General features: G+C 40.1%; 1 protein-coding gene across 5 annotated transcripts in view; it reads right to left on the minus strand.

The window, feature by feature from the left end:
* Nucleotides 1-23,839, minus strand: part of LOC122560184 (rho GTPase-activating protein 40-like) — a 133,836-nt gene that overhangs the window by 4,614 nt on the left and 105,383 nt on the right. For 3 of the 5 annotated variants that reach the window (XM_043710571.1, XM_043710572.1, XM_043710568.1), the window contains 8 exons: nt 22,856-22,947; nt 21,139-21,216; nt 20,869-21,028; nt 20,224-20,306; nt 8,240-8,446; nt 6,960-7,079; nt 5,734-5,897; nt 3,631-3,689 (listed from right to left, as the gene is read on the minus strand). In XM_043710571.1, the coding sequence (XP_043566506.1) occupies nt 3,631-3,689; nt 5,734-5,897; nt 6,960-7,079; nt 8,240-8,446; nt 20,224-20,306; nt 20,869-21,028; nt 21,139-21,216; nt 22,856-22,947 (963 nt within the window). The remainder of the gene's footprint in view (nt 1-3,630; nt 3,690-5,733; nt 5,898-6,959; nt 7,080-8,239; nt 8,447-20,223; nt 20,307-20,868; nt 21,029-21,138; nt 21,217-22,855; nt 22,948-23,839) is intronic. The other 2 variants (XM_043710569.1, XM_043710570.1) reach the window with 2 other exon arrangements.

Genomic DNA, 23,839 nt, shown 5'->3' on the forward strand with positions numbered 1-23,839 from the left:
TTACAGTATGAAACTCCAGAGGCATGGCATAGTTCATCTATTAATCTGTGATCAGTCAGTTCATCTCAGCCGGACTACTGAGGAGAGTGCAATAGTTGGTTTCAGTCTTTCACATGGTGAAAATAATTTACACTCCTAAGTCCGTCATCACTCCTAAGTCCAATTCCAGATAAGGACAGCACTGAATTAAGTTTCTGCAAAACAGATCATACTGAATACTCTCCTTGAAGCTCAGAAATAAAGAATTGAAAAAAAAGTAAGGAACTATTAATATCAAATATTATTTATAATGTGATTAAATTGATGAAATTTAGTTTGCTGGACTTTTGTTTCTTTGCTTGATTTAAAGAGGTAGCTAACATAAAAACATTAAGTGATAAGGCTTGTTTGTGCAATTACAGTATGGCAGAATTGCTTGAACAGAAGTGCTAAAACATAGGCAGAATATTGCCCGCCCTTAGTAGCAGGCTGGGGGACTGGGCGAGTTCAGGAATAGTAAGGAGATTTTTGGGATGGTTTCCTAATATAGCCCACTACCAGGAGGTTGTCCAACGGTGGAATCCAACTCCAATCAGCTGCTCATTGACTGAGATGGGTAACAAATTCAAATAAATCAAGAGCCTATTGAGGGCGATTTTCTCAGGCCACTGGCATTTAGTGGCAGCACAGCAGTTGCTGACTACAGTTTGAAATTGGCAGCTTCCCTGCAGCCTTCTGGTGGGCCACTTGAACTGGAGGCAATGGTAACTCGAGTATTGGATACAGCTAGGAACACTCTGTATTTAATGAGGATTCATTTGACCTGGTATGGGGATGGGGTAGTGGGGGTTGTTACCAATCACAAGACAGACAGAACATGTAAGAAGAACGAACAGCAGCTTCATGAAAAGCTTGTTAAATTTGCAACTGAGTGTCCCAAAAGAATAAACTACTTCTAAACAAGCTGAAGGGCAAGAGGAAGGTACAATAAAAGTCACAAGAATCAACAGAATTTGCAAGGCTACTATTTTCTGTTGAACAGATATCAAAAATGTATCTGGTCACAATAATACCCTACTGACAATGTAATGCTTCGAAAAAAATAAAAGTTTTTCTTCTTATGGAAATGAAACTAACTAAGATGGAGGTGGGCAAGTGGGCAATGATTATTCTGACATCTTGCATAGTTCTGGCTTAACCATTGACTTAAAAAGATTCAGACAAGTGACTGACACAGTGTAGATTTCCAGTCCCAAAGGTAGGGCATATCAACAAATCTGAATCAGGGTCTTTGTCTGGCAGCTGTCTTCCTCAGGTGGAAGATGGACCAAAAAAAGCTTAAGTGTTTACCCAGGAAAGAGATTCTGAACACTTTGGCTGAACAGCAGGAACCTTCCTTCACAACTTAAATGAAATCAACACAATCTGTGTGAACTACTTGTTCACCCTTTGGTATCAATGGATCACACTCAACTGTCATGGGTCATAATACTTTTTTTTGTCTAATGCATCATAAGTAAACTGCTGCATCTTCTCAAAATTAATAAATGATCTGAAAATTCCTTCCAAATGGTCAGCTGCCTATAGTAGGTAACCAAAATCACAACAAAAATATCAAAATCTAATACTGTCGCCCAATAGGTCATCTGATGGGGGCTGCTTGCTTGTACTGCCACCTCAGTCTGTAACATGCCAAGGTAACATCCGTCTCTTCCAAGTGTTGCTGCTAAGGCTACACAGTTACCAACCCTTTGATTCAACCAGAACATATTTGCATCTCACCCACTGTCCATAACTGGAAGGCAGACTCGGAGGCAGCTAATTATGAGGCTATCTCCATAGGAATACTGAGATGGTCCCCCTATCAGCAAGTAAAAGCTCATGGCCCCCATTTGTTCCTAATGTTAAAGTCCCAAAATCTGTTGGAAAATCCAGCCCTATTGTCGGTTTAGGATTTTTATCAGCAGCAGCAGACTAAGGTATAAAACTAAGTCTAATTTTTTTTCTGAATAACTGGATATCCAGAATTTTCAAACAACTGAATGAATTACTTTGAGATCATTTATTGACAAGATGTATCTTGTAAGAACCAAGACTTACTGCAATGAAGGATTCTGGTGCAGAACCACCATTTGTGCACAGCAGCTATATACTGTCCCATTAGGTGCTACAAATTCAATGTATTATCAGAGGTTTATGTTTTCGACTATCTCTTTAAGATGAAAAGGAGCCAAGAACAACATAATTTTAACTGTCATGACCTCTTCCTGGCTAGAAACTGTGTGGTCTGGACACTAAGAGGTCGGGGGCCTGGGGAAATATCTGCTGAAGGCAAGGGCATTGTGTTAATACCTGGAAACAAAAGCTAGGAGCCAGCATTCATGTTCTTAGAGACTTAACTCCCAGGAACTGAGAGTGTGAGAGAGTGAGAGAGTGAGAGTGAGAGTGAGAGTGAGAGTGAGAGTGAGAGACAGAGAGAGAGAGAGAGAGATGGCAAGAACAATAGTGTTTAGCATGTACTACAGTGGAGAAAGGCTGCTTTCCCTGCTTATGTTTGGAGTATTAATTCTGTATGAAGTAATGTTTGGTCAATGTTGCTTTAAATTGTTGTTCAAGAAGCTTTAAAACTTGAAATCTTTTTCTGCAATTCCTTTGAGTCTGTCACTGGGAATTCAAATGTAATTTTTAAAAGGTTATCCATCACCCCAGGGTTTGAAACATATGTATGCATTATTTTGTTATTTGGAATATTCATCATATGCCAATCCAGTAAAGAATCTTTACGAGAAACACATACAGAGGAACCTCGATTATCCAAATGTCGATTATCTGAATTTCAGATTATCCGAGATTGCAAGGTCCCAATGCTTGGCTAAACAATGTTATCCGGCATTCAATTATCTAAACATTCGATTATCCAAACAAAATATTCCTCGCCAATGTCATTCGGATAATCGAGATTCCTCTGTATTGTATTTTTCTGTTGCTTCACAGTGGTAATTCTAAATACGTTCTCTTATAATACCATAGTTGCATTCCAGCAAAACCTCACTTAATAGAAAATCACTTAATTGAAACAATGGAGCTTATGGGAAAAGTGGGGTTAGGGGCAAAAAATGTCACTTACAATCACCCAAAAGTCGAACACAAAGTATAGCACTGCCTGATTGAAGGTTGAAATCGTACATATTAGCGAAACAGAAGTAAATTTAACACAAGACGTTTAAAAAATGTAAGAAAGCTGCTCTCTGTACAGTATTGTTCATGGAAAGCTGCTCTATCATGGCAGTTGATAGCAGCACATGCGGAGAATGGGAGGAGGATCGATGCTGACATCGCACATGCGTGAATGGCATGGAGTCTTTGGCACGAGCTTCGATGCATGCCCAGGACAAAGCACATGGTTTGATCCCCGCTGTAATTACACCATGGCCAAAAAGAAGTAAGCATTCTCAAAAATACCGTTCCCTAATTCTTCAGTGACATTAGAGCCAAATCACACTTTCGGAACACGCGTTATCTAAGAATCATCTAAACTGTGATAGCATTAATTTGTTCACTACCACTTTATTAATTATAGTCTCAACATCGATTTTCACTAAGAATGTCCTAGCTATATTTGTTTAAAATAATATTTCATGCAATACCCACCTATATTACCACCCACTTCATACAGGCAGAACTCTGAACAATCAGTAGAACCATTGTTTCTAAAACAAAAGGAAAAATAATCCTCAGTAATGTTGGATTACTATGCCTCACCAAAAATGATTAATGATCCAAAATAAAATTCATTGAAGTTCCAATCATACGATGGTTTTTATAAACTGAAGTTACATTTCTCAATATAAATGTAGCATTAATTCCTGGATTTCACTTCAGTGCTCTGTGGCACCTTTATTGAGACATGATCCAGAAAACCTTGTCACTGCAGAATGCTAAAAATGATACAACAACTGTCACGGTGCATGTGTTGGTTTCTGCATCAAGTAGCAGATTGATAGTGACGATGGAGCCAAAATATATGAGATTATCCAACATCCAGTGTTACATTGTTAATGCCAATAGCGAGTTGTACATTCATTCATGGCCTTTATCTTACTGAAACTCATGGTTGGGAGTCTAGCCATTTACTGCTGCTGCAGATCTTCAACAATATGGCATCATCAGCATAGGAGAAAGTGAGGTCTGCAGATGCTAGAGATCAGAGCTGGAAATGTGTTGCTGGAAAAGCGCAGGTCAGGCAGCATCCAGGGAACAGGAGAATCGACGTTTCGGGCATAAGCCCTCATTCCTGAAGAAGGGCTTATGCCTGAAACGTCGATTCTCCTGTTCCCTGGATGCTGCCTGACCTGCTGCGCTTTTCCAGCAACACATTTCCAGATCATAAGCATAGGGTCAAGATTAGGGTGGTGCTGGAAATGCACAGCAGATCAGGCAGCATCTGAGGAGCAGGAAAATCGCTGTTTCAGGCAGGAACCCTCCTGCTCCTCGAATGCTGCCTGACCTGCTGTGCATTTCCAGCATCATTCTAATTTTGACTCTAATCTCCAGCATCTGCAGTCCTCACTTTCACCTGGTATCATCAGCTTGGGCAATTTTCTGATCAGGTTTAACTCACCTTTGATTTGGATCTCATGCAAACAAGGCTGAGCAGCTTTCACTCGATTCTGGTATCTAAGTAGACTGCAGATAACTTGAAGGCATAGGACACCAGCCAAGAGAAGAATATGCAAAGGATGTCAGTACCAAAATGCAACCCTGTCTCACCCCACTATGGATCTTCTATAATAGTTGACCTTACTCAATGTGTTTTGTGGAAAGTGGACATCACATTAAGTAGCTTCAGTTGACAATAGCAATTTTATTCAACAGTTTAAATTGACTGCCTTTGCTCACATGATTGAATGCCTTACTGTGATCAATGAAGACAATATATAAGTGATCTCTTTTGATCATGTATTCCTCTTGTTGCTGCCAGTCTGAAAAGATCCAATCAATTGTACATCTTCCAGTTCTAAAACCATCCTAGGATTTGCAAAGATGCATTCAAACCAACACCTGCAGTTCAACATCCACTATATAGCTACAAAAATAAACATGAATTGCTTCTTAGTTGCCATAGAGACTGCTATTTTGTGGCACTACCGTAACTGAAATAAAGTGTACTTGTTCGAATTCTCAGGTCATAAAATGTAACATTATTTTCACCAAAGTTTGCACTGAATTGAGGTAACAGAATTTGCCATTCTGATAAATTTTGCAGTAAAATACAAAATGTGGAAGCTGCAGTCCAATATACACTGTACTTGCACCCACTGCATTGGAATAGTCCTCACCAATTGTAAATTCTTCAAAATTGAATTAGTCTTTTTTTAAATTTTGTTTACGTTGTCTTTTTTAATAATTACAATCTCTTAATCACATCTTTCCTGTTCAAACTGTATTTTGCCACATATACATAATTTAAATCTATTGCATAATTCATGCTTAATACTTCTTTAATTTCAACCCTGCATATCTCACTAAAGATTGTTCAAGTCTTGTTCTTTCATGCCCCACTCAGAGATCCCCTTTACAGGGCATCCAGTTAGAGGAAGCCCCCAGTGAGAGCATACTTCTGCTCAAAAACAGGCAAAATATCTGGAAGCATAGTGAAAAGCTGATTTGAAAGTCCAAGCATCTGTGCACCCATTCTGACTCTATAAAACATGGAAACGATGAATGCTGACGACATGTGAAAAAGCCAATTACCTTTGTGTGACATCAGTATTGGTGGCATCCCAACTGCTGCAGTTGAATTGTGTCTGGAACTTAGCCACAAGATCCCGGACTACAATGTCAGGATTCAGTTGGACCTCCATTGTATCCTTCAATAACTGGGGGGCTTGTATTTTTATGACCTTGTTCAACTGCTGCTAAGATAAAAAGACACTTAATTTCATTTAACTATCATAGCAAACTATGTTGTTGTTGCTGGTGACATTTTTAGAATAATCATGTAAGCAAATAAATACAAAATAATAATCAGTGTAAGTCCAATTTTCAAACGTAACCTGGAATGTTTTGAGCCATCAAAGTACAACAGTTACTTCAGACTGCAATCTAGGTTTGAGCACATCAATCCACGGACTCACAACGGCTGATGGCCAAGAACTGACATGGTCATTACATCAATAGAGTTAAACTTATCCAACTAGGAAACCCTTACCCCAAATGAAGCTAACTTTCCAAAAGCAAACACAGGACTCTCAGGTTGGGAATTTCCTTGGTTGCAGCCTGAGTTGGTATTTGGTACTTGGTATTTCAAAGCAAGTTTGATGTAGCTGCCAAAATGGCTAGGCAATATAGCGATGCAGAGGACCTCAAAGGAATAAATCGTTTCAATGGATTTTTTGACCTCCTTATGGTCAGGTGAGGAATATGGTGAGGAAAATGTGTGGAAGGGAGCCCTTACTGTCTCCTGCAAGAATGTAGTTTCTATTCTCTTCAACTAGCAGACGCTGAAGGTGCAGCCACAAGTGCTATCCACCTTATCTAAATGAAGTGACCTTTCCCCGATCCTGCCAAGCATATCAAGTACAACAATGGGCACCACAGGTAGCCAATCTAGGTCCAAATAAGTTGCTAGTTTTGGGAAAAAAACTTAAACATCATCAACTTGCAAAAGTAGTAAATTGGGATAAATCAAATTAGGGAATACATTCAATGAGAGGCATATATTCTTCAACATTTCCTCATTAATGACTATTTTAATAAAAAAAACAAGTTATCGCCAGTAGCATAAATCATAATAGTTGAAGTTTTTACTCAAGACTTTTCACACAGAACAGAAGTAATTTGTAAATTACAGGTTTTGCAAATGGGCTCAGGCAAATACTCAGATTTGAAAATAATTTGATAAATACCTGTATTCAAGGAATAATTACAAAACTATGTAACCTGTAATGCAAATTTGAATTGCTCATACACATTCCTACCTGTTGCTTGTCGTGTTTGTCTGTGTGAATCTTCTTTAGAAGATTTTTTAGACGCTTATCATATTTCTTATTGCTGTTTTCATTCAGTTTTCTCACCTGTGCCACAAGGAAACATGGAATCTACAAAACAGAAAGAATTGCAGGAAACATGATTCTCAGTCTTCCATTTATCACTTCTCGTAAAGGGTAAAACAAATTGAGAATCCTCCAAAAACTTTTTTAGTTTAATTCACAGGTTTTTATCTGAATATATTTATTTCTGAAAATAATCAGGTCACAACTGAGTAAATGTAAAGAATTTCCATTTAGTGGGAAAGAAAAATTATTGATGATCTTTAAACAGTATTTATACTTATAGCTATTCATCTGAGACTGATTGCAGCCAACAATGTTTTAAATGTGCAGCCTGGTTTATAGAAGAGTTCTAAGCTTGGGCCATACCCTGCTATGCAGAGGCTAGCAGCTGGAGGTTGGGTTTTAAAAGTACGTGAAATTTGATCTTTAGTTTATTGAAATTTTCAATGGATTTAGTTCTCCATCAGTGTTTTATCTGAACAAGGTTAGAAACACCATGCAGTATCAAAGGGACATGCAACATATTTTGCTCCAGGGAAGGTGGCAGCACTTTGTAACAGATTGACATTGACACAAAGAGAGCAACGCCAATACACTCCTGCATTGAAATCTCAGTTTTATTTCTATACACTTTTAAATATAAAGTATCCATCTACCTCAGTAGAAAATTCTGAGAAAGTAATTGGATCATTGCAGAAAGAATTAAAAACCTCAAATGAGAGATCAATGTCAATCTGTGGCCAAGAGGAATGATCAGCAACAAAGGTGAGCTAAGGTGTGGGGCTCTCTGTGAAACTGTGATTACATTCACTGGTACCATAGTAGGGCGAGGTGATCACATTCAGCCACGTCATGATGGAAATAAGTTGGTTACCAACTCCCTTCTTTCAGCTAGTCGCTGAATACTGTACTTGCTTGTGAAGGCCATGTTTGGGCTGTGGAACATATAGCAGACTGCAACAGGTATGAGATGAGCTGACTGACATCAAGATCTAGCTGCTCGGCATAGTTCCAATGTGCACTTCCTGTGCTACTGTCCTTAGCAAATTGAAGCCCAGCACACCCAGCAATAGAAGTGTATGTGTTCACAATCAGAGCTACTCTGGAGCTGATACAACAAAAATAGCAGGAAAAACCTGGCTGCTACATAACCAAATTGGGTGGCCAAACACATTTTCATTTTAGCATCTGACAAATTAACATACAGTCCAGAGAAGGTCCTGGTAGTGGATGAGCATCCGAACAACATTTGCAGCTTTTTCTGCCTGCTGCTTCTCTTTGCCATCAGGAATTTTGTTTGGAATTCCCTTGTGCAAGAAGAGGTTAGGGGCCATTATTGTTGAAACGTTCCAGAGATTCATCTTGTTTTTCTTCTCTTTATCAATCACTTTGCGAAGAAACTCTAAAAGAAGCTACAGAAAGTAAAATATTTTATTAAAATATACAATCATCAATTCCATTACTATTACAGATCAAGACCATAAGTAAACATGATGGAAGTAGATACCACATCAACATTATTCATCTAAATGTTAACTAAAGCATTTTTTCACAGAGAGGAAATTGGTGTGAGTTTGTTTGCTGAAGAATAGTAGCTTATCATTTGTATCCTATTTTCTTTGCAAAGAAAAAAATTAAGACAGTTTAATCATTTCAGCATTAATTATAATTCAGCTTGCTCAATATATTACATTGCATATCTGAACTATTGTGCATTACTCAAGAATAACTGAAAAGGTGCAAGTCAATTTCAGCAAATCATATAATGTTCAATCAAGCATTTGGGTTGCTCCTCCTAATTCTTCAATAATTGCTGTTTTTGTGCTTCAGTGAAGCACATTAGAAACAGACAAGTTATAGCTGTTGATGATGGTGTCATAACTAATTATGTTTGTTATTACTCCAAATGGAAAAACAAGTATGACTTTTTGTAAAAACTAAACTATGATTGGACTTGCTACATATTACTGATAACAAATTCAGATCAACTTTATAATTTCAGCCCCTTTTGTGTTTCAATATCAAATGAAATTAGCATTGCTATACTTGGCTTTTTGTATTCAATCGCCCATTCGTGTTTTTCCCAAAGATGGGTCCTTGGCTCATTGTCTATAGATGCTTCATCTTGAACCATTTCTTGGCAGCTTTTTGTCAGTGGCAGTTTGCCAGTGCATTCCATTCTCAAATACAAGATAAGGAGCTGGGTCCCAAATTTACCTCAGCCGAAACTGGAATCATAGAGTCATAGAGATGTACACCATGGAAACTTCGGTCCAACCCATCCATGCCGACCAGATATCCCAACCCAATCTAGTCGCACCTGCCAGCACCCGGCCCATATCCCTCCAAGCCCTTCCTATTCATATACCCATCCAAATGGCTCTTAAATGTTGCAATTATACCAGCCTCCACCACTTCCTCTGGCAGCTCATTCCATACACGTACCACCCTCTGTATGAAAACGTTGCCCCGTAGGTCTCTTTTATATTTTTCCCTTCTCACCCTAAACCTATGACCTCTAGTTCTAGACTCCCTGAACCCAGGGAAAGGACTTTGCCTATTTACCCTATCCATGCCCCTCATAAGGTCACCCCTTAGCCTCCGATGCTCCAGGGAAAACAGCCCCAGCCTGTTTAGCCTCTCCCTATAGCTCAAATCCTCCAACCCTGCCAACATCCTTGTAAATTTTTTCTGAAACCTTTCAAGTTTCACAACATCTTTCCGTTAGGAAGGAGACAAGAATTGCACGCAATATTCCAACAGTGGCCTAATCAATGTCTTGTACAGCTGCAACAAAACCTCCCAACTCCTGTACTCAATACTCTGACCAATAAAGGAAAGCATACCAAACACTTTCTTCACTATCCTATCTACCTGCAATTCCACTTTCAAGGAGTTATGAACCTGCAGTCCAAGGTCTCTTTGTTCAGCAACACTCCCTAGGACCTTACCATTAAGTGTATAAGTTCTTCTAAGATTTGCTTTCCCAAAATGCAGCACCTCACATTTATCTGAATTAAACTCCATCTGCCACTTCACAGCCTATTGGCCCATCTGGTCAAGATCCTGTTGTAATCTGAGGTAACCCTCTTCGCTGTCCACTACATCTCTAATTTTGGTGTCATCTGCAAACTTACTAGCTATACCTCTTATGCTCGCATCCAAATCATTTATGTAAATGACAAAAAGTAGAGGACCCAGCACCGATCCTTGTGGCACTCCACTGGTCACAGGCCTCCAGTCTGAAAAACAACCCTCCACCACCACCCTCTGTCTTCTACCTTTGAGCTAGTTTTGTATCCAAATGGCCAGTTCTCTCTGTATGCCTAACCTTGCTAATCAATCTCCCATGGGGAACCTTGTCGAACACCTTACTGAAGTCCGTATAGATCACATCTACTGCTCTGCCCTCATCAATCCTCTTTGTTACTTCCTCAAAAAACTCAAACAAGTTTAATCTATGCCACTAGCATCTCCCTGATCATTCAGGAAACTGAGATAGCCAGATTGTTTTTTCCTTATTTTATGAAGCTAAGTTCTAAATTGTGAAAGCCATAATTTAGTAATGGGTAATGTATGGGTTTTAACCAAAGCTTAATTGTTGTCATGAATATTGTTGCATAAGGCAGTTTAACTGATACCATGGGATAAATCCTGTCCATCAGGATATAAAGGACTGTTTATTGAAGGAACTAACCTCTGAGTTGCAGTTTAATGCTAATTACAGAAGCCAGTAGAAATATGTACTTAAGTTAGGCCTGATATCTCACAAGAGATTAACATGTAATCAGATGTAATGTAACTAGATATTTAGTACTATGTATGACTCTGCACTGTTTATATGATTCATCTGACAAAGACTTCAAGTGTGCATTCTTCTTATTATCAGCAACTTTGACTCATACCAAAAGGAAGGATTGGCAGTAAAGAGTCTCCCCAAGGTACTACAGATGGTTCCAATGAACTCAAACACAACATAAAACATGTTGGGAATGAGCTGGATTTAGCCATACATATCAAAAATCTCCTCCATGTGCTGGAATGTTCTATGCAATATTAGTTTGACTACCTCAATCTAACCTCTGGTTGTCATCTTACAGACAAGGATAAGCCTGACCATAACAGGGAAGAACCTTGACAATTGCTTCAGAGAAACAACATGCAAATTGAAAATGGGAAGAAGAATGCCACACCACAGTCAGGAGCACTCTGCTGAGGTTCAGGCTGAGATACTTCATTCAGGCAAAGTAGACAAGCAGTTTACTCTCATCTAGCCATGCTGCACTAGGAGTATTTGAGATGAACACTATACCTGAAACTTTTCAATATGGTGCCCCCCACTATTTCTTTTAGTAGATCTGTCGTAGGCCATAACAGAAGGGTACTCTGGGCAGACTCCATGCCATCTTCTCTCCTTCTTCTGAATCTTTCCAATCAGGCCAGAGTACAGCCACACATACAATTTTAAATTAGCTAAGGGAAATGTGCTTTCTGAATCTATCCAACCATGAGAGCTGGTTGTTTTGGCTGCATGGGCCCCAACACCCAATATTCAAGGAAAAGACTTTGGGGAATCTGAGTAATGAAAACATGCTCAGGTTTTCTTAGAACAAGCCATGCACAGGCCTCAACACCAGAACTACAGATGATCAGAACACATTAAACAATCTTCATACATTATGTCCACGATAACAGTGACCACTCTACCCATCACCCTTAAGGCTCGGCATGCCAGCTGATTGTATCCAAATTGGTGCAACCCCTGATCTGGAACCTGTTTCCATTGTGGATCTGGATCTTGATGCTGAGATATAGTCTCATTAGCAGGAATGATGAGTCAGCATACAGAGGGGAGGTGCAGCGGCTAACAGACTGGTGAAAAGCCAACGACCTGTCTCTGAACCTGGACAAAATGAAAGAGATGGTTGTTGACTTCAGGAGGGCATGGAGCAATCACTCTCTGCTGGACATCAACAGCTCCGCCGTGGAGATCATGAAGAGCATGAAATTTCTTGGCATCCACCTGGTGGAGAATCTCACCGGGTCCCTCAACACCAGCTCCATAGCCAAGAAAGCACAGCAGCGTCTCTACTTTCTACATAGGTTGAGGAAAGTCCACCTCCCATTCCCCATCCTCACCACATTCTACAGAGGGCTCATTGAGAGTACCCTGAGCTGTTGCATCACTGCCTGCTTCAGGAATTGCACCGTCTCGGATCATAAAACTCTACAACGGATAGTGAGGACAGCTGAGAGGATCACCAGGGTCTCTCTTCCCTCTATGACAGACATTTACTCCACACGCTGCTTCTGAAAGGCTAAGAGCATTGTGGACGACCCCACACATCCTTCATTCAAACTCTTCTCCTTCCTGCCATCTGACAGAAGATACCGGAGCATTCGGTCTCTCACAGCCAGACTGTGCAATAGTTTCTTCTCCCATGCCATCAGGCTCCTTAACACTCTATTCCATTTCCAATGTTTGGATGACTTTTTGAATTGCTGTTGAAACAATGTTTATTAATGATCATTCATTGTTACATTATAGTCTGTCCACCACTGTGCCTATTGTCTTGTCTTGTCAGGAATTACTGAGCTGTTTTGCATATTTTGCAATTTTCTATGCACTTTATGCTGCCCTGTGTATATCTATACTCTCATGTAGTCTGTGTGTTCATGTAGCAACTTCGTCCTGGGGGAACACTGTCTCATTTTTATTGTACCAGCTCTATATGGTAGAAACAACAAATAAAGTTACTCTACTCTACGTAAGATCAGATAATCTGTTGGTTAGGGTGATAAAATTTGAGAAAACACCTTCCTCTTCTATGAATAGGATGGTGAGCTCTAATTGTCTGCTTGAATACACAGACAGCCTCTGTTTAATACTTCACCTGAAAGATGCTCCAATGGATCAGCCCTCCTTTAGCATTTGATTTGCCCTAATTACATTCCAGCCTATATTTTGAGGCCTGAGACTACAGCTGGAAGTAAGCTACCACTTTAAAAACACAATGAAATAAATAAAACACAGATTTGCCACTAAAATTAAACGCATAAAATTGATCCATGAATGAGAAGAAGCAATTATTAAAAACTATGAATCAAGATTTCATCTGATCACTATGAATGAATAAAGTCATTACATTATGATGGAAGTTCTCTCTTGTAACTATTTCTCGCAAATTTATAAGCTTGTTTTTGCAAAGTTCACATATAATGCTGCTGAGTGTAAAGCAAGGGCATCTTATCTCAAGGTCCTCATTCTGCTGGGAATGGATGGCTGATCTATTGCTGGTGGTGAGGCTGCAGTGACATTGCAGACTGAGAATACATCAGCCAGGTGCTGCCATACGGCTGCTTAGGACCAGGCAAGGAAGTGTGTTGTGCTTATGGAACTTATTGAATCTAGCTATGTTTTATTTTGTTCTTCCTTATAGGCATTCACAATCCAAACCACAGGCCGCAGTCACTGGACACTGAAGACATGGTGATATGGTGACCCAAAAATATGGACCATCATCTCCCCCTCTCTCCACCAGCTCAGCTACACCCACCTGGGTTGATTTTAGAAACAGAATCACTTTCTGGTGAGTGCAGCAAAGGAACATCTCAGGTAAGAGAGGCTGTGACAGGTGGGTGCCAGACATTCAGAGGACTGTTGGGGATCAGAGTCAGCTTGAAGAAGAGGAGTCATCTGGTCACAGCAAACAAGATGACTGCTGAAAATACAGCACAGATCAGAGGAACATGTGGCAGAGTTTCACAGAGCATGGAGGTGTCCATGCAGACCATAGGCTCTGGCAGGTCTTTGGCATTATGTTGTATTTCTGAAATGAAAGGGTTGACTTATCGAGGTCTGCTGAGCAGGTTAGGCCTTTATTCATTAGAGTTTATCAGAATGAGAAGTGATCTTATTGAAACATACAAGATTCTGAACTTGACAGGGTAGATGTTAAGAACATGTTTCACCAGTGAGATAGTTGTATACTAAGGGGCAAAAGTAAAGAATAAGGGTACACCCATTTGAAATTGGGCTACGGAGGAATTTCTTCTCCCAGTTGGTCGTGAATATTTGGAATTCTCTGCACCAGAGACTTGTTGAGGCCAAATCACTGAAATATTTAAAAAGAGGCAGATCCATTTTTCAAACATCCGAGAGTTGACGGCAATGCTAAGTTGGCACAAAAGAAAAAGTTGAGGACTGGGCAGGAGAGTCACGATTTTGTTCAAAGGTGTGGCACGTTTGAGGGGCCAAATGGCCTACTCTTGCTTTTAATACTTATGTTCTTATGGTTGCATAACTGACCAGGAAGCAAACTTTCACAGCTGACTGGCATATGAGGTGACCGTGTTACTTCTGGTCATCCTCTGTGCTTTCCTTGAAGCTAAGATGTTCCTGACAATGGATAAATCTCCCTCCAACATTACCCCTTGCTACCATCCATGCTTTACTGTATCCTCCCTTTACAGATATAGTTGCCCTTCACAATTCTTCTACCCAGTTTGCAAAACCTAACCCTCATCAATAGGCTTAGGAACTGTCCCAAGCCAGTGCCACTCAATCCCGTGTTCCCCACACCCACTTTCCCCTTCACTTTCCCCCTGTTGGAACTGACAGGCTGATTGTGGCCAATCCCAACAGCACCATGAACGGACAACTCTGGATGAGAATTCACCAGACCTTTGACTAATGCCTGTACATATCCCTAACTGCTTTAGCCTAAACTCCATCAAATCCCCAAGCTGGCAACTATGGAGCCATACGACTGACTATGACCCACTCCCAGACTGCAGAAACACTGACCCCTGACCAAGAGAAACGAACGAGAGTTTAAAAATGTGTTGCTGGAAAAGCGCAGCAGGTCAGACCGCATCAAAGGAACAGGAGAATCGACGTTTCAGGCATAAGCCCTTCTTCAGGAATCTGCAGTCCTCACTTTCTCCTAAAGGAACAAGAGTATCCACCTAGCGCCTTGACCCTGCTCTGCAATTCTGTAAGTTCATGGCTGATTGGATTTTAACATCAGCTGTACATTCTTGCATCCTCCAATAATCTTTCATCTCCTTGATAATCAAAAATCTACCTCTTCCTTAAAAGAATATGCAAACATAGCCTTTTGAGGAAGGGAATTCCAAAGTCTCACAACTCAGAGACAAAAGACTTTCCACATCTCTGTTCCAAATCACCAACCACTCATTTTTAATCTAGTTCTAGATTCTCCCACAACAAAAAAACATCATTTCAACATCACCCAGTCAAGTCCCCTTCAGATCTTATATGTTTCAAGTAAGTGCACATGACTTTTCAAAACACTAGAGCATACAGATCTATCTGTCTAGCCTTTATTCATAACACAATTCACTAATTCCAGGTATCAGTCTATTAAACGTTCTCTGAATTGCTTCCAACACGTTAATATTTCCCATAAGTACAGTGAATAGCACTGTACACAGTACACCAGATCGGTCTCATTAATGCCCTGTATAACTGAAGCGTAACATCCCTCCTCTTGCATTCAATCACCTGTGCAATAAAAATTAACATTCTATTAGTTTTCCTGATTATTTGCTGTACCTGCATATGAACTTTGTGATTCATGTAATCCGCCACCCAATCTCTCTACATCTCAGCTCTGCTTCGACCAAACTATGGCTATAAGACCATGAGAAATAGGAGTAGGAGTGTGTCATTCAGTCTCTTAAGCCTGCTCTGTCACTCAGAATCATATCCGATCTGATGTTCCTCATGCCCACTTTCCTGCTCTTTCCCCATACTGATAAAGAATCTATCGCAATCTTAAATAAAAAGACTCTGCCCCTGCAGGTCTCTGTGGCAAGGAGTTCCAAAGACTCTCAACCCTCTGAGACAAGAAATTCTTCTATATCTCAATCATAAATCGGTGCCCCTTAATTCTGAGATATGCTCTATGGTCCTAGACTCATGAGAGGAAACACTCTCTCTTAGCATTTCACCTGTCAGGCCCCTTAACAATCTGACATGTTTCAATCATATCACCTCATTCTTCTAAGCTCCAATGAGTAGGGTCCAAAACGGTTTAGCCTTCGCTCACAAGACAATCCTTCCATATCAGGGATCATCTCCTTTGAACTGCTTCTAAGGCAATGTTATCTTTTCTTAAATAAAGCAACCAAAACTGCTCACAGTACTCCAAGTGTTATCGCACCATCACCTTGTACACAGTTCCAGTCTGACTTCCCCACTTTCAAACTCCAATCCCCTTGAAATAAGGGCCAACATTTCATTATCCTTCCTGATTATTTGCAGCATTTGTGTGCTAGCTTTCAATGTTTCATGCCAAGTACTCAAGCCCCTTTCTGTTGTAGCTTTCTGCAGATTTTCTCCATTTAAATAATATTTTGTTCTCCCTTTCAAAATGAACAACATCACATTTTCCCATTTTATACACCATTTGCCAACTTTCTTAACCTATTAAAATCTCTGCAAGCTGTTTGTAACCCTCTTAGAACCTGCCTTTCCATCTATTTTTGTGTCAGTTGCAAATTTGCCTATAGTATATTCACTTCATTCCTTCAAGTCATTAATATATTGCAAACAGTTGCAGTCCCAGCACTGATCACATTGGAATCCCACTGAGCTGAGAAAGAAGTCTTATGCCCATTCACTGTTCCTGCCCATTAGCCAATTCTCTGTCCATGTTAATATACTATGTCCAACACTATAGGCTCTTATGTCTTAACCTTTTGTGAAGTAGGGTGTCGAATGCCTTCTGGAAGTCCGAATACATAATGTCTACTTGTTCTCCTCTAACAACTCTGGTTGAGACTTCCTCAAAAACTCTAATTTGTTAGACAAGATTTCTCTTTCATGAAGCTATGCTAACTCCGCTTGCATTAGATTATGATTTTCCAAATGTTTGGAAGATGATTAGATTAGATTCTCTACAGTATGGAAACAGCCCTTTGGCCCAACAAGTCCACACCGACCCTCCGCAGAATAACCCACCCAGACCAATTTCCCTCTGACTAACACTATGGGTAATTTGCCATGGCCAATTCACCTGACCTGCACATCTTTGGATTGTGGGAGGAAACCAGAGCAACCGGAGAAAACCCACGCACACACGGGGAAAACGTGTAAACTCCACACAGACAGTTGCCTGAGGCAGGAATTACTTCCTTAATCATTAATTCTAATACTGTTCTTCTTGTGTCTGCACCCCAGATGAGAAATCCTAACCCTCTGTACCAAGTAGGCAACACAGCCTTCGAGACTCTCAATCCTGGCCACAGAGAACAGCAGCTATTCCCTTAACTATACTCTGCCTGATTACAGCCATATTTCTCTTTTCTCTCTCCTCTTCAATGGCTCTCTGTACCACAGTGCTATGGTCAGTTTTCTCATTTTCCTTACTGCTCCTGCTCTTGTCCACACATTCTTATCCATGAATCTTAAACCTGATAGACAAGCTCAAGGGCTGAGGCTCCTTCAGCCTTCCTCCTGGATTCCTCTACCTACCTCACTGGGAGTCACACCTTCCTGTCCCTGACCACTGACTGAATTCGGGGTAGTTAATCTAAGGAGTGTGACTGCCTTCTAAAACACAGCATCCAGGTAACTCTCCCCCTCCCTGATGTGTCACAGAGTTCAAAGCTCAGATTCCAGTTCATCCACTCCAAGCCGGAGATCCTCAATCAATCAACACTTTCTACAGATGCCATCACTGTGAACAATGGGGTTCATCAGCTCCCACATTGTGCAGGCTTAAATCTATCCTGTTAAAAAGTGCCTTACAAACTATGAACCAAAAAGGCAAGAAAAATCACTTTTTGCCCTCTGTACTAAATACCCACACTGCCCCGAATACCCACACTGCCCCAAATTCCCACACTGCCCCAAAATCCCCAAAGTATCTATTCAGTTCATATGTGCCTCACTCTGGATGTTATCCCTTCTTCCTGATCTTGCGAAGCATACTGACTGTGCATTGTCAACAGGCCCTCTCTTAGATACAGCTGAGATGATTCACACTGGATAAGCTTTAATAGTAATCAACATCCACTCAGGCCTTATTCAGGCTTCAGGTGATTGTATGGTAACTGAATAACTGCATAATAGCAAACAACACATGCTAGACACCTGCAGTAATTTGCTCCTACATTATATTTAACGGGAATCTCACCTCAACATCCAGCAGATACGGAAAAGATGCAGCATGTTGCACCTGACATCAAGGTAAGCTCCTTCAAAATTATTATGTGATACTGCCACACATCTCACTACATCGTATATTGTTCAGGTCCCTATAAGATTCTGCCCTAGTTAACCACATTTATTTTCTTGCAGTAGCAGCAGCAGAACTGGATAGGCCCAGGCAGTAACAATTTCAGCAGCAGTTTTAGTAAAGAGCCAAAGTCTATATCTCTCTTCTGTTAACTCATAATTAGTTGGGAAAAAGTAGAGTCGCATTCTAAAAAGGAACTTAAAACTTTGTTGCAACCAAACCAGAAGATTGAGAAAGAGGGAAGGAGATCTATCTCTCCTCACCTGGTGGCAATAGGGTACAGTCGACTCCTCTTGGAATCTGACTAACATTAAACAGACCAGAGATGAAAATGGTTTGACACTATTTTGACAGAAACCTTCATCAAAGATTAACTTTCCTGTTTCTAAGCTGGGAGAAGTAGAAATAGCCATTAGTAATGTTCTGTTTCTGTCTGCCCACATAATTCAAAGCTGATTCAAACAAAAGACAAAGCTGTAATCAGAGCATTTAAAATTAGAATATTAAATCTGGTGATGATACAGTGCATTTAAGAATACTGTTTCAATATAGATTTTATTATTTTACTTAACAATGATGTGGAACATCAATAAAACATACCATAGTACCATAAGATACAGAACAGAATTAGGTCATTTGGCCCATTGAGTTGTTCCACCATTCGATCATGGCTGAAATGTTTCTCAACCCCTTCTCCTGCTTTCTCCCCTTAACCCTTGATCTCCCTACTAATCAAGAACCTATCTTTCTCTGTCTTTAAGACACAATGACTTGACCTCCACAGATTTCTGCAGAAATTAGTTCCACAGATTCACCACCTTCTGGCTGACAAAATTCCTCCTCATCTCAATTCTAAAGGATCATTCCCTCATTCTGAGCCTGTGCCCTTGGGTCCTTGTCTCTCCCACTAATGGAAGCATGTTCTCCACGTCCACTTTATCAAGGCCTCTCAGTATTCTATTTCCAAGTATAGAAGAGGAAAATTTGTATTGCATACAGTTCTGGACACCACACTCCCAAAAGGATGTGAATGCTTTGGAGTGGGTACAGAAAAGGTTTACAAGTTTGTTACCTGGGATTGGGGATTTTAGCTATGAAGAAAGGTTGGATAGACTGGATTTGTTTTCACTGTATCGCAGGAGGTTAAGGGACAACCTGATAGAAGTTTATAAGATCGTGAATGGCATGGATTGAGTGGAAGGTATGGGGCTTTTTTCACAGGGAGGAGGAGTCAATTACTAGGGGTCACAAGTTCAAGTGCGAGGGCGGGAAGTTTAAAAGAGATGTGCAAGGCACGTCTTTCACACAAAGGGTGGTGAGTGCCTAGTACACAAAGCTCGAGGAAGCAGTGGAAGCAGACATAATACCAGTATTTAAGAAGCACCTGGATGAATACATGAATAGCAAGGGAACAGAAGGATATGGATCCTGTGAGTGAATACAAGTTAAGTTTGAATATGGAAGGGCAAAATGTGTCGGTAAAGCACTGGAGGGCAAAAGGGCCTGTTCCTGTGCTGTATTGTTCTTTGTTCTTTCTTCTTTAGGAATACTAATCGGCAAGTCGTCATTATCCATATGGGGACCCTGAAGACTAAATCAAAGCATTCAATTTATTCTAAACAACTCTACAGTTATTGTGTCTACAAAGACAAAGAAATCTGTTCATATACCCCTCCAGATTTATGCAAAGAACCTGACCATAGTCCTAAATTTGCCTCATCCAACTGATACAGCAGTGTTTAAAACAGAATGCTGAGTTTATCTTGTCTGCACCTTTCTTATGGATATTGATCAATAAAAGATACCTTCCATCACTTCCTTTCAAGGTTGAATTGCATAATTTTTGTCAGCTTTTTTTAATAAATTGTGGTGGTGGTAATTCTTTGACATTGGGAATCCTTTGTTGCTGTAATAAATCCTACCTTAAGTGTAGCTCTGTATGCATCTGGAAGGATCACCACAAGGAGATTCAGGGCATGAATCATTTGTATTTGATCAGAGATATCTAAAATAAACAAAGTTGTTGCATTAGGTGAAACCAAAAAAGAGATAAAATAAGCCATGTGCTTCTCTTTTAATGAAAATAAAAACGCAAAGAATCGCGTCACACAGAACATGGTCATTTGGGTAGAGTCTCTAGTAGAGCTATTTAATTAGTCGCTCTCCCATTTGCTTTCTCAATAGCCTAGTAGATTTCTTTCCTTCAATTATTTATCAAATTCAATTTTCAATATTACTATTGAAACTGCTTTGACCACCTTTTTACTGTGTGCAATCTTTTACAATCATTTTCTGTCTTCTGTCCTTCAGCTGATTTTGCATCCATGTTGTCAATGTTGTCGTAATCTGATGGATTTTAATTTCATTTGTAAATTAGTGATAAATTTAATCAAAATTTTATCAACTGTATTTCTGAACCCCACAGACAGATCATCCTCTAGTCCATCAAAGAACTCAGTCAAGTCAATCAAACATGATTTGACTTTAATAACTCCATGCTGGCTTCATTTATTGTCCAAATGGATAGACTACTTCAGTATAATGGCAACGACATAAACAGGACATACCTTTGACTGTTGCAAAAGCAGTCACATATTCTGCTGTTAACAAGGGATATGGCAATTCACGGATAAACATCTTTAATAAACCTGACAAATCATTTTGGTGGGCATTTTTCCAGTCAAAACATTTTTGGTAAAAATTTGCATCTAGCTCCTTCTGTAAATTCTGTAGGCAAAGCAGGAAATGTATTAATTCAAAAATAAATAGAATGTTACAATTCCAAAAATACCTGTCAGTAAGTTTGTTTTAGTTCATTTACGGTTTCTTTAAAGTACCTTTATTCTAGCTACAGATCCTGAAATGCGAAGAATCCCTTCTGTTTCCAAACCATTTTCTTCCAGACAGCTCAGCAACTATGGGAAAAAAGAATTAGTTTTGTGTTGTAACAGGCCATAATGTATAATGCATTCACCTAAAAGTCCTCTGTTGCTATTTTGGCCAATGAATTAACCCATCTTTGTTAAACTGGTTAGTGCTCCATTAATTTTGAATGTTCAGACTAGCTTTATTTTAACGTATTCGTAGCATAATCTGAGATTTTATGGTCCTCAATTACTGGATGTATTCTCAACTGAGGTATTCTAGAAATTGAATTCCATGAGATAGTAAAGCCCCTGCTCCATAAGTTAAAATGTCAGGGTTGAAGAGTGGGGATCTCCCCCACAGCCACAGCTCACCCACAGCAACTTAATGCTGGGAATACTATTAGTTGCTTTAAGACAAGATTTTTATCCCTATCTCAGTAGGACGGGAACATAGGAATTAAAAGCAGGACTAGGCCTCTTGACCTTTAAACCATGCTCTGCCATTCAATAATTCACTCCGATTGTGGTCTCAACTCCACTTTCTTGTCTGTCACCCACAACCTGGTGTCCTCTATTAAAAATCTATTCAATTCTGCTTTGACTAAATTCGGTGACCCAGCTTCCATTACTTTGTGGAGAATGAAATTGCATATATTATTGGGCCCCCGAGAAAAAAAATTCTCCTTTTTCAAGGAAGATGTCTGATTCTTAAACTGCTTCCCTAATTCTAGTCTCCCAATCCTCCAGTCCTCTCAGAATCATGTATGCTTCAATAATATCACCTCTCATTCTTTTAAACCTCGCTGAGTATAGGACAGAGACTGTTCATGCTCCTTCCATTAAGAAAAGCCCTGCATTCCAGAAATGAGTTAAATGAACAATCCCTAAACTAATGAACAATATATTTTTTCAAATAAAGGTACTAAAACTGTGCAGAGAATTTAAGATACAATTGATCCAAGGCCCTGTAAAGCTTGAGTAAACATTTTATGTTCATTCCCCTTACAATAAAAGCCAAATTTCCATATGCCACTCATTGCACCAATCATATTCTGGCAGGACCTGGATGAAGCAACTCAGTTTAACTATTCAGACGACGTATTCAGGTATAGAAAGCAGCCTGACAACCAGTTACCTGAAGCTCTATAGTCCCAGTAGTGGCAAGGCACGAGATGAATGCTGCTAAACATGGCAGTCTTACCATGCCAAGGAGCCCAGGATTGGTGTTTTCACCAAGGGAGTGGGGGTCGGGGGAGTAGTTCAAGTGGCCAAGTTGGGGAATGACCTTACAGGGCAAGGGGTGCCAGAATAGGGAAAGTGGGGAGCTGTCTCTGATGAGTCCAGCGATAATGCAAAAGAGATACCTTACTTGACACCTGCCTGTGCAACTAAAACTGCTGTGCTTCCTACAGAGTGTGGGCCTCTCTCTGCCACAGGTAATATGTTAATTCACCCACTTCAAGACTCATTGCCCCAAGGGCAAACAAACCACCCTCCCACATACCCACCTCACCTCTCTCCCCTCCCCCCTTTAAACTTTAGGGCAGAGGCAGTGGAAGTCCACCCACTTGATTTTACCTTCCATCCTGCCTTCAAATGCTTGGAACTTATAAATTCTGCTTCTAGAATTTTTTATTTGTCTCTTTCTTTCCTGAAATCTCTATTATAATAAAACAAAAGGGCTCACCTCTTTAAGGAACAATGGAACTTTAGTGTTGGGATCAATCCTCTGATCATTTTCAATTAGATGTGTGAGTGGGACACCGAAAATTTTATTATCTGCGCATAAAGAAAAGGTGGATTGGTCCAGCAGTCCTGGTGTGATGATTAGAAGCTCCCTCCTATGGTTCTGCCATTCTCAAAGTTGTGAATGGTTCTGTACACTGTTAATTTTGAAATCTAAGTATTTTGAGCACTAAGCTTGAGGTTTACCTGGTTGACAATCAGTGACTAGTGTGTGCCTCAGGAATCAGTGTTGGGACTGCAATTGTTTACAGTTTACATAGATGATTTGGAGTTGGGAGACCAAGTGTGGTGTGTCAAAGTTCTCAGATTACATTGAGATGAGTGGTAGAGCAGAGTGTGCAGAGGACACTGAAAGTCTACAGAGGGATATGAACAGGTTAAAGAAGTCTGGCAGATGAAGTACAATGTTGGTGAGGTCATCCATTTTGGTAGGAATTACATCAAAATGGACTATTATTTAAAAAGGTGAAAAATTGCAGCACTCTGCTATGCAGAGAGACTTGGGTGTCCTTGTGCATGAATCATAAAAAATTGGTTTGCAGGTGCGGTACGTGATTAAGAAGGTAAATGGAATATTGTCCTTCACTGCTCAAGGGATGGAGTTTAAAAACAGGGATGTTATACTGCAGCTAGAGAGGGTGCTGGTGAGACCACACATGGAGTACATTTTGGTCTCCTTACGTGAGAAAGGATGTACTGGCACTGGATGGATGCATAGGAGGTTCACTAGGTTGATTTGGGAATTGAGAAAGTTGACTTATGAGGAGAGATTGGGTAAACTGGGACTATACTCATTGGAAGTTAGAAGAATGATGGGGCAACATATGAATTATGAAGGGAATAGATAAGATAGAAGGAGGGAGAATTTTTCTACTAGCGGATGAAATGAGAACTAGAGAGCACAGCCTCAAAATAATGGGGAGCA

Source organism: Chiloscyllium plagiosum, chromosome 20 (assembly GCF_004010195.1).
Source record: "Chiloscyllium plagiosum isolate BGI_BamShark_2017 chromosome 20, ASM401019v2, whole genome shotgun sequence".
Lineage (NCBI taxonomy): Eukaryota > Metazoa > Chordata > Chondrichthyes > Orectolobiformes > Hemiscylliidae > Chiloscyllium > Chiloscyllium plagiosum.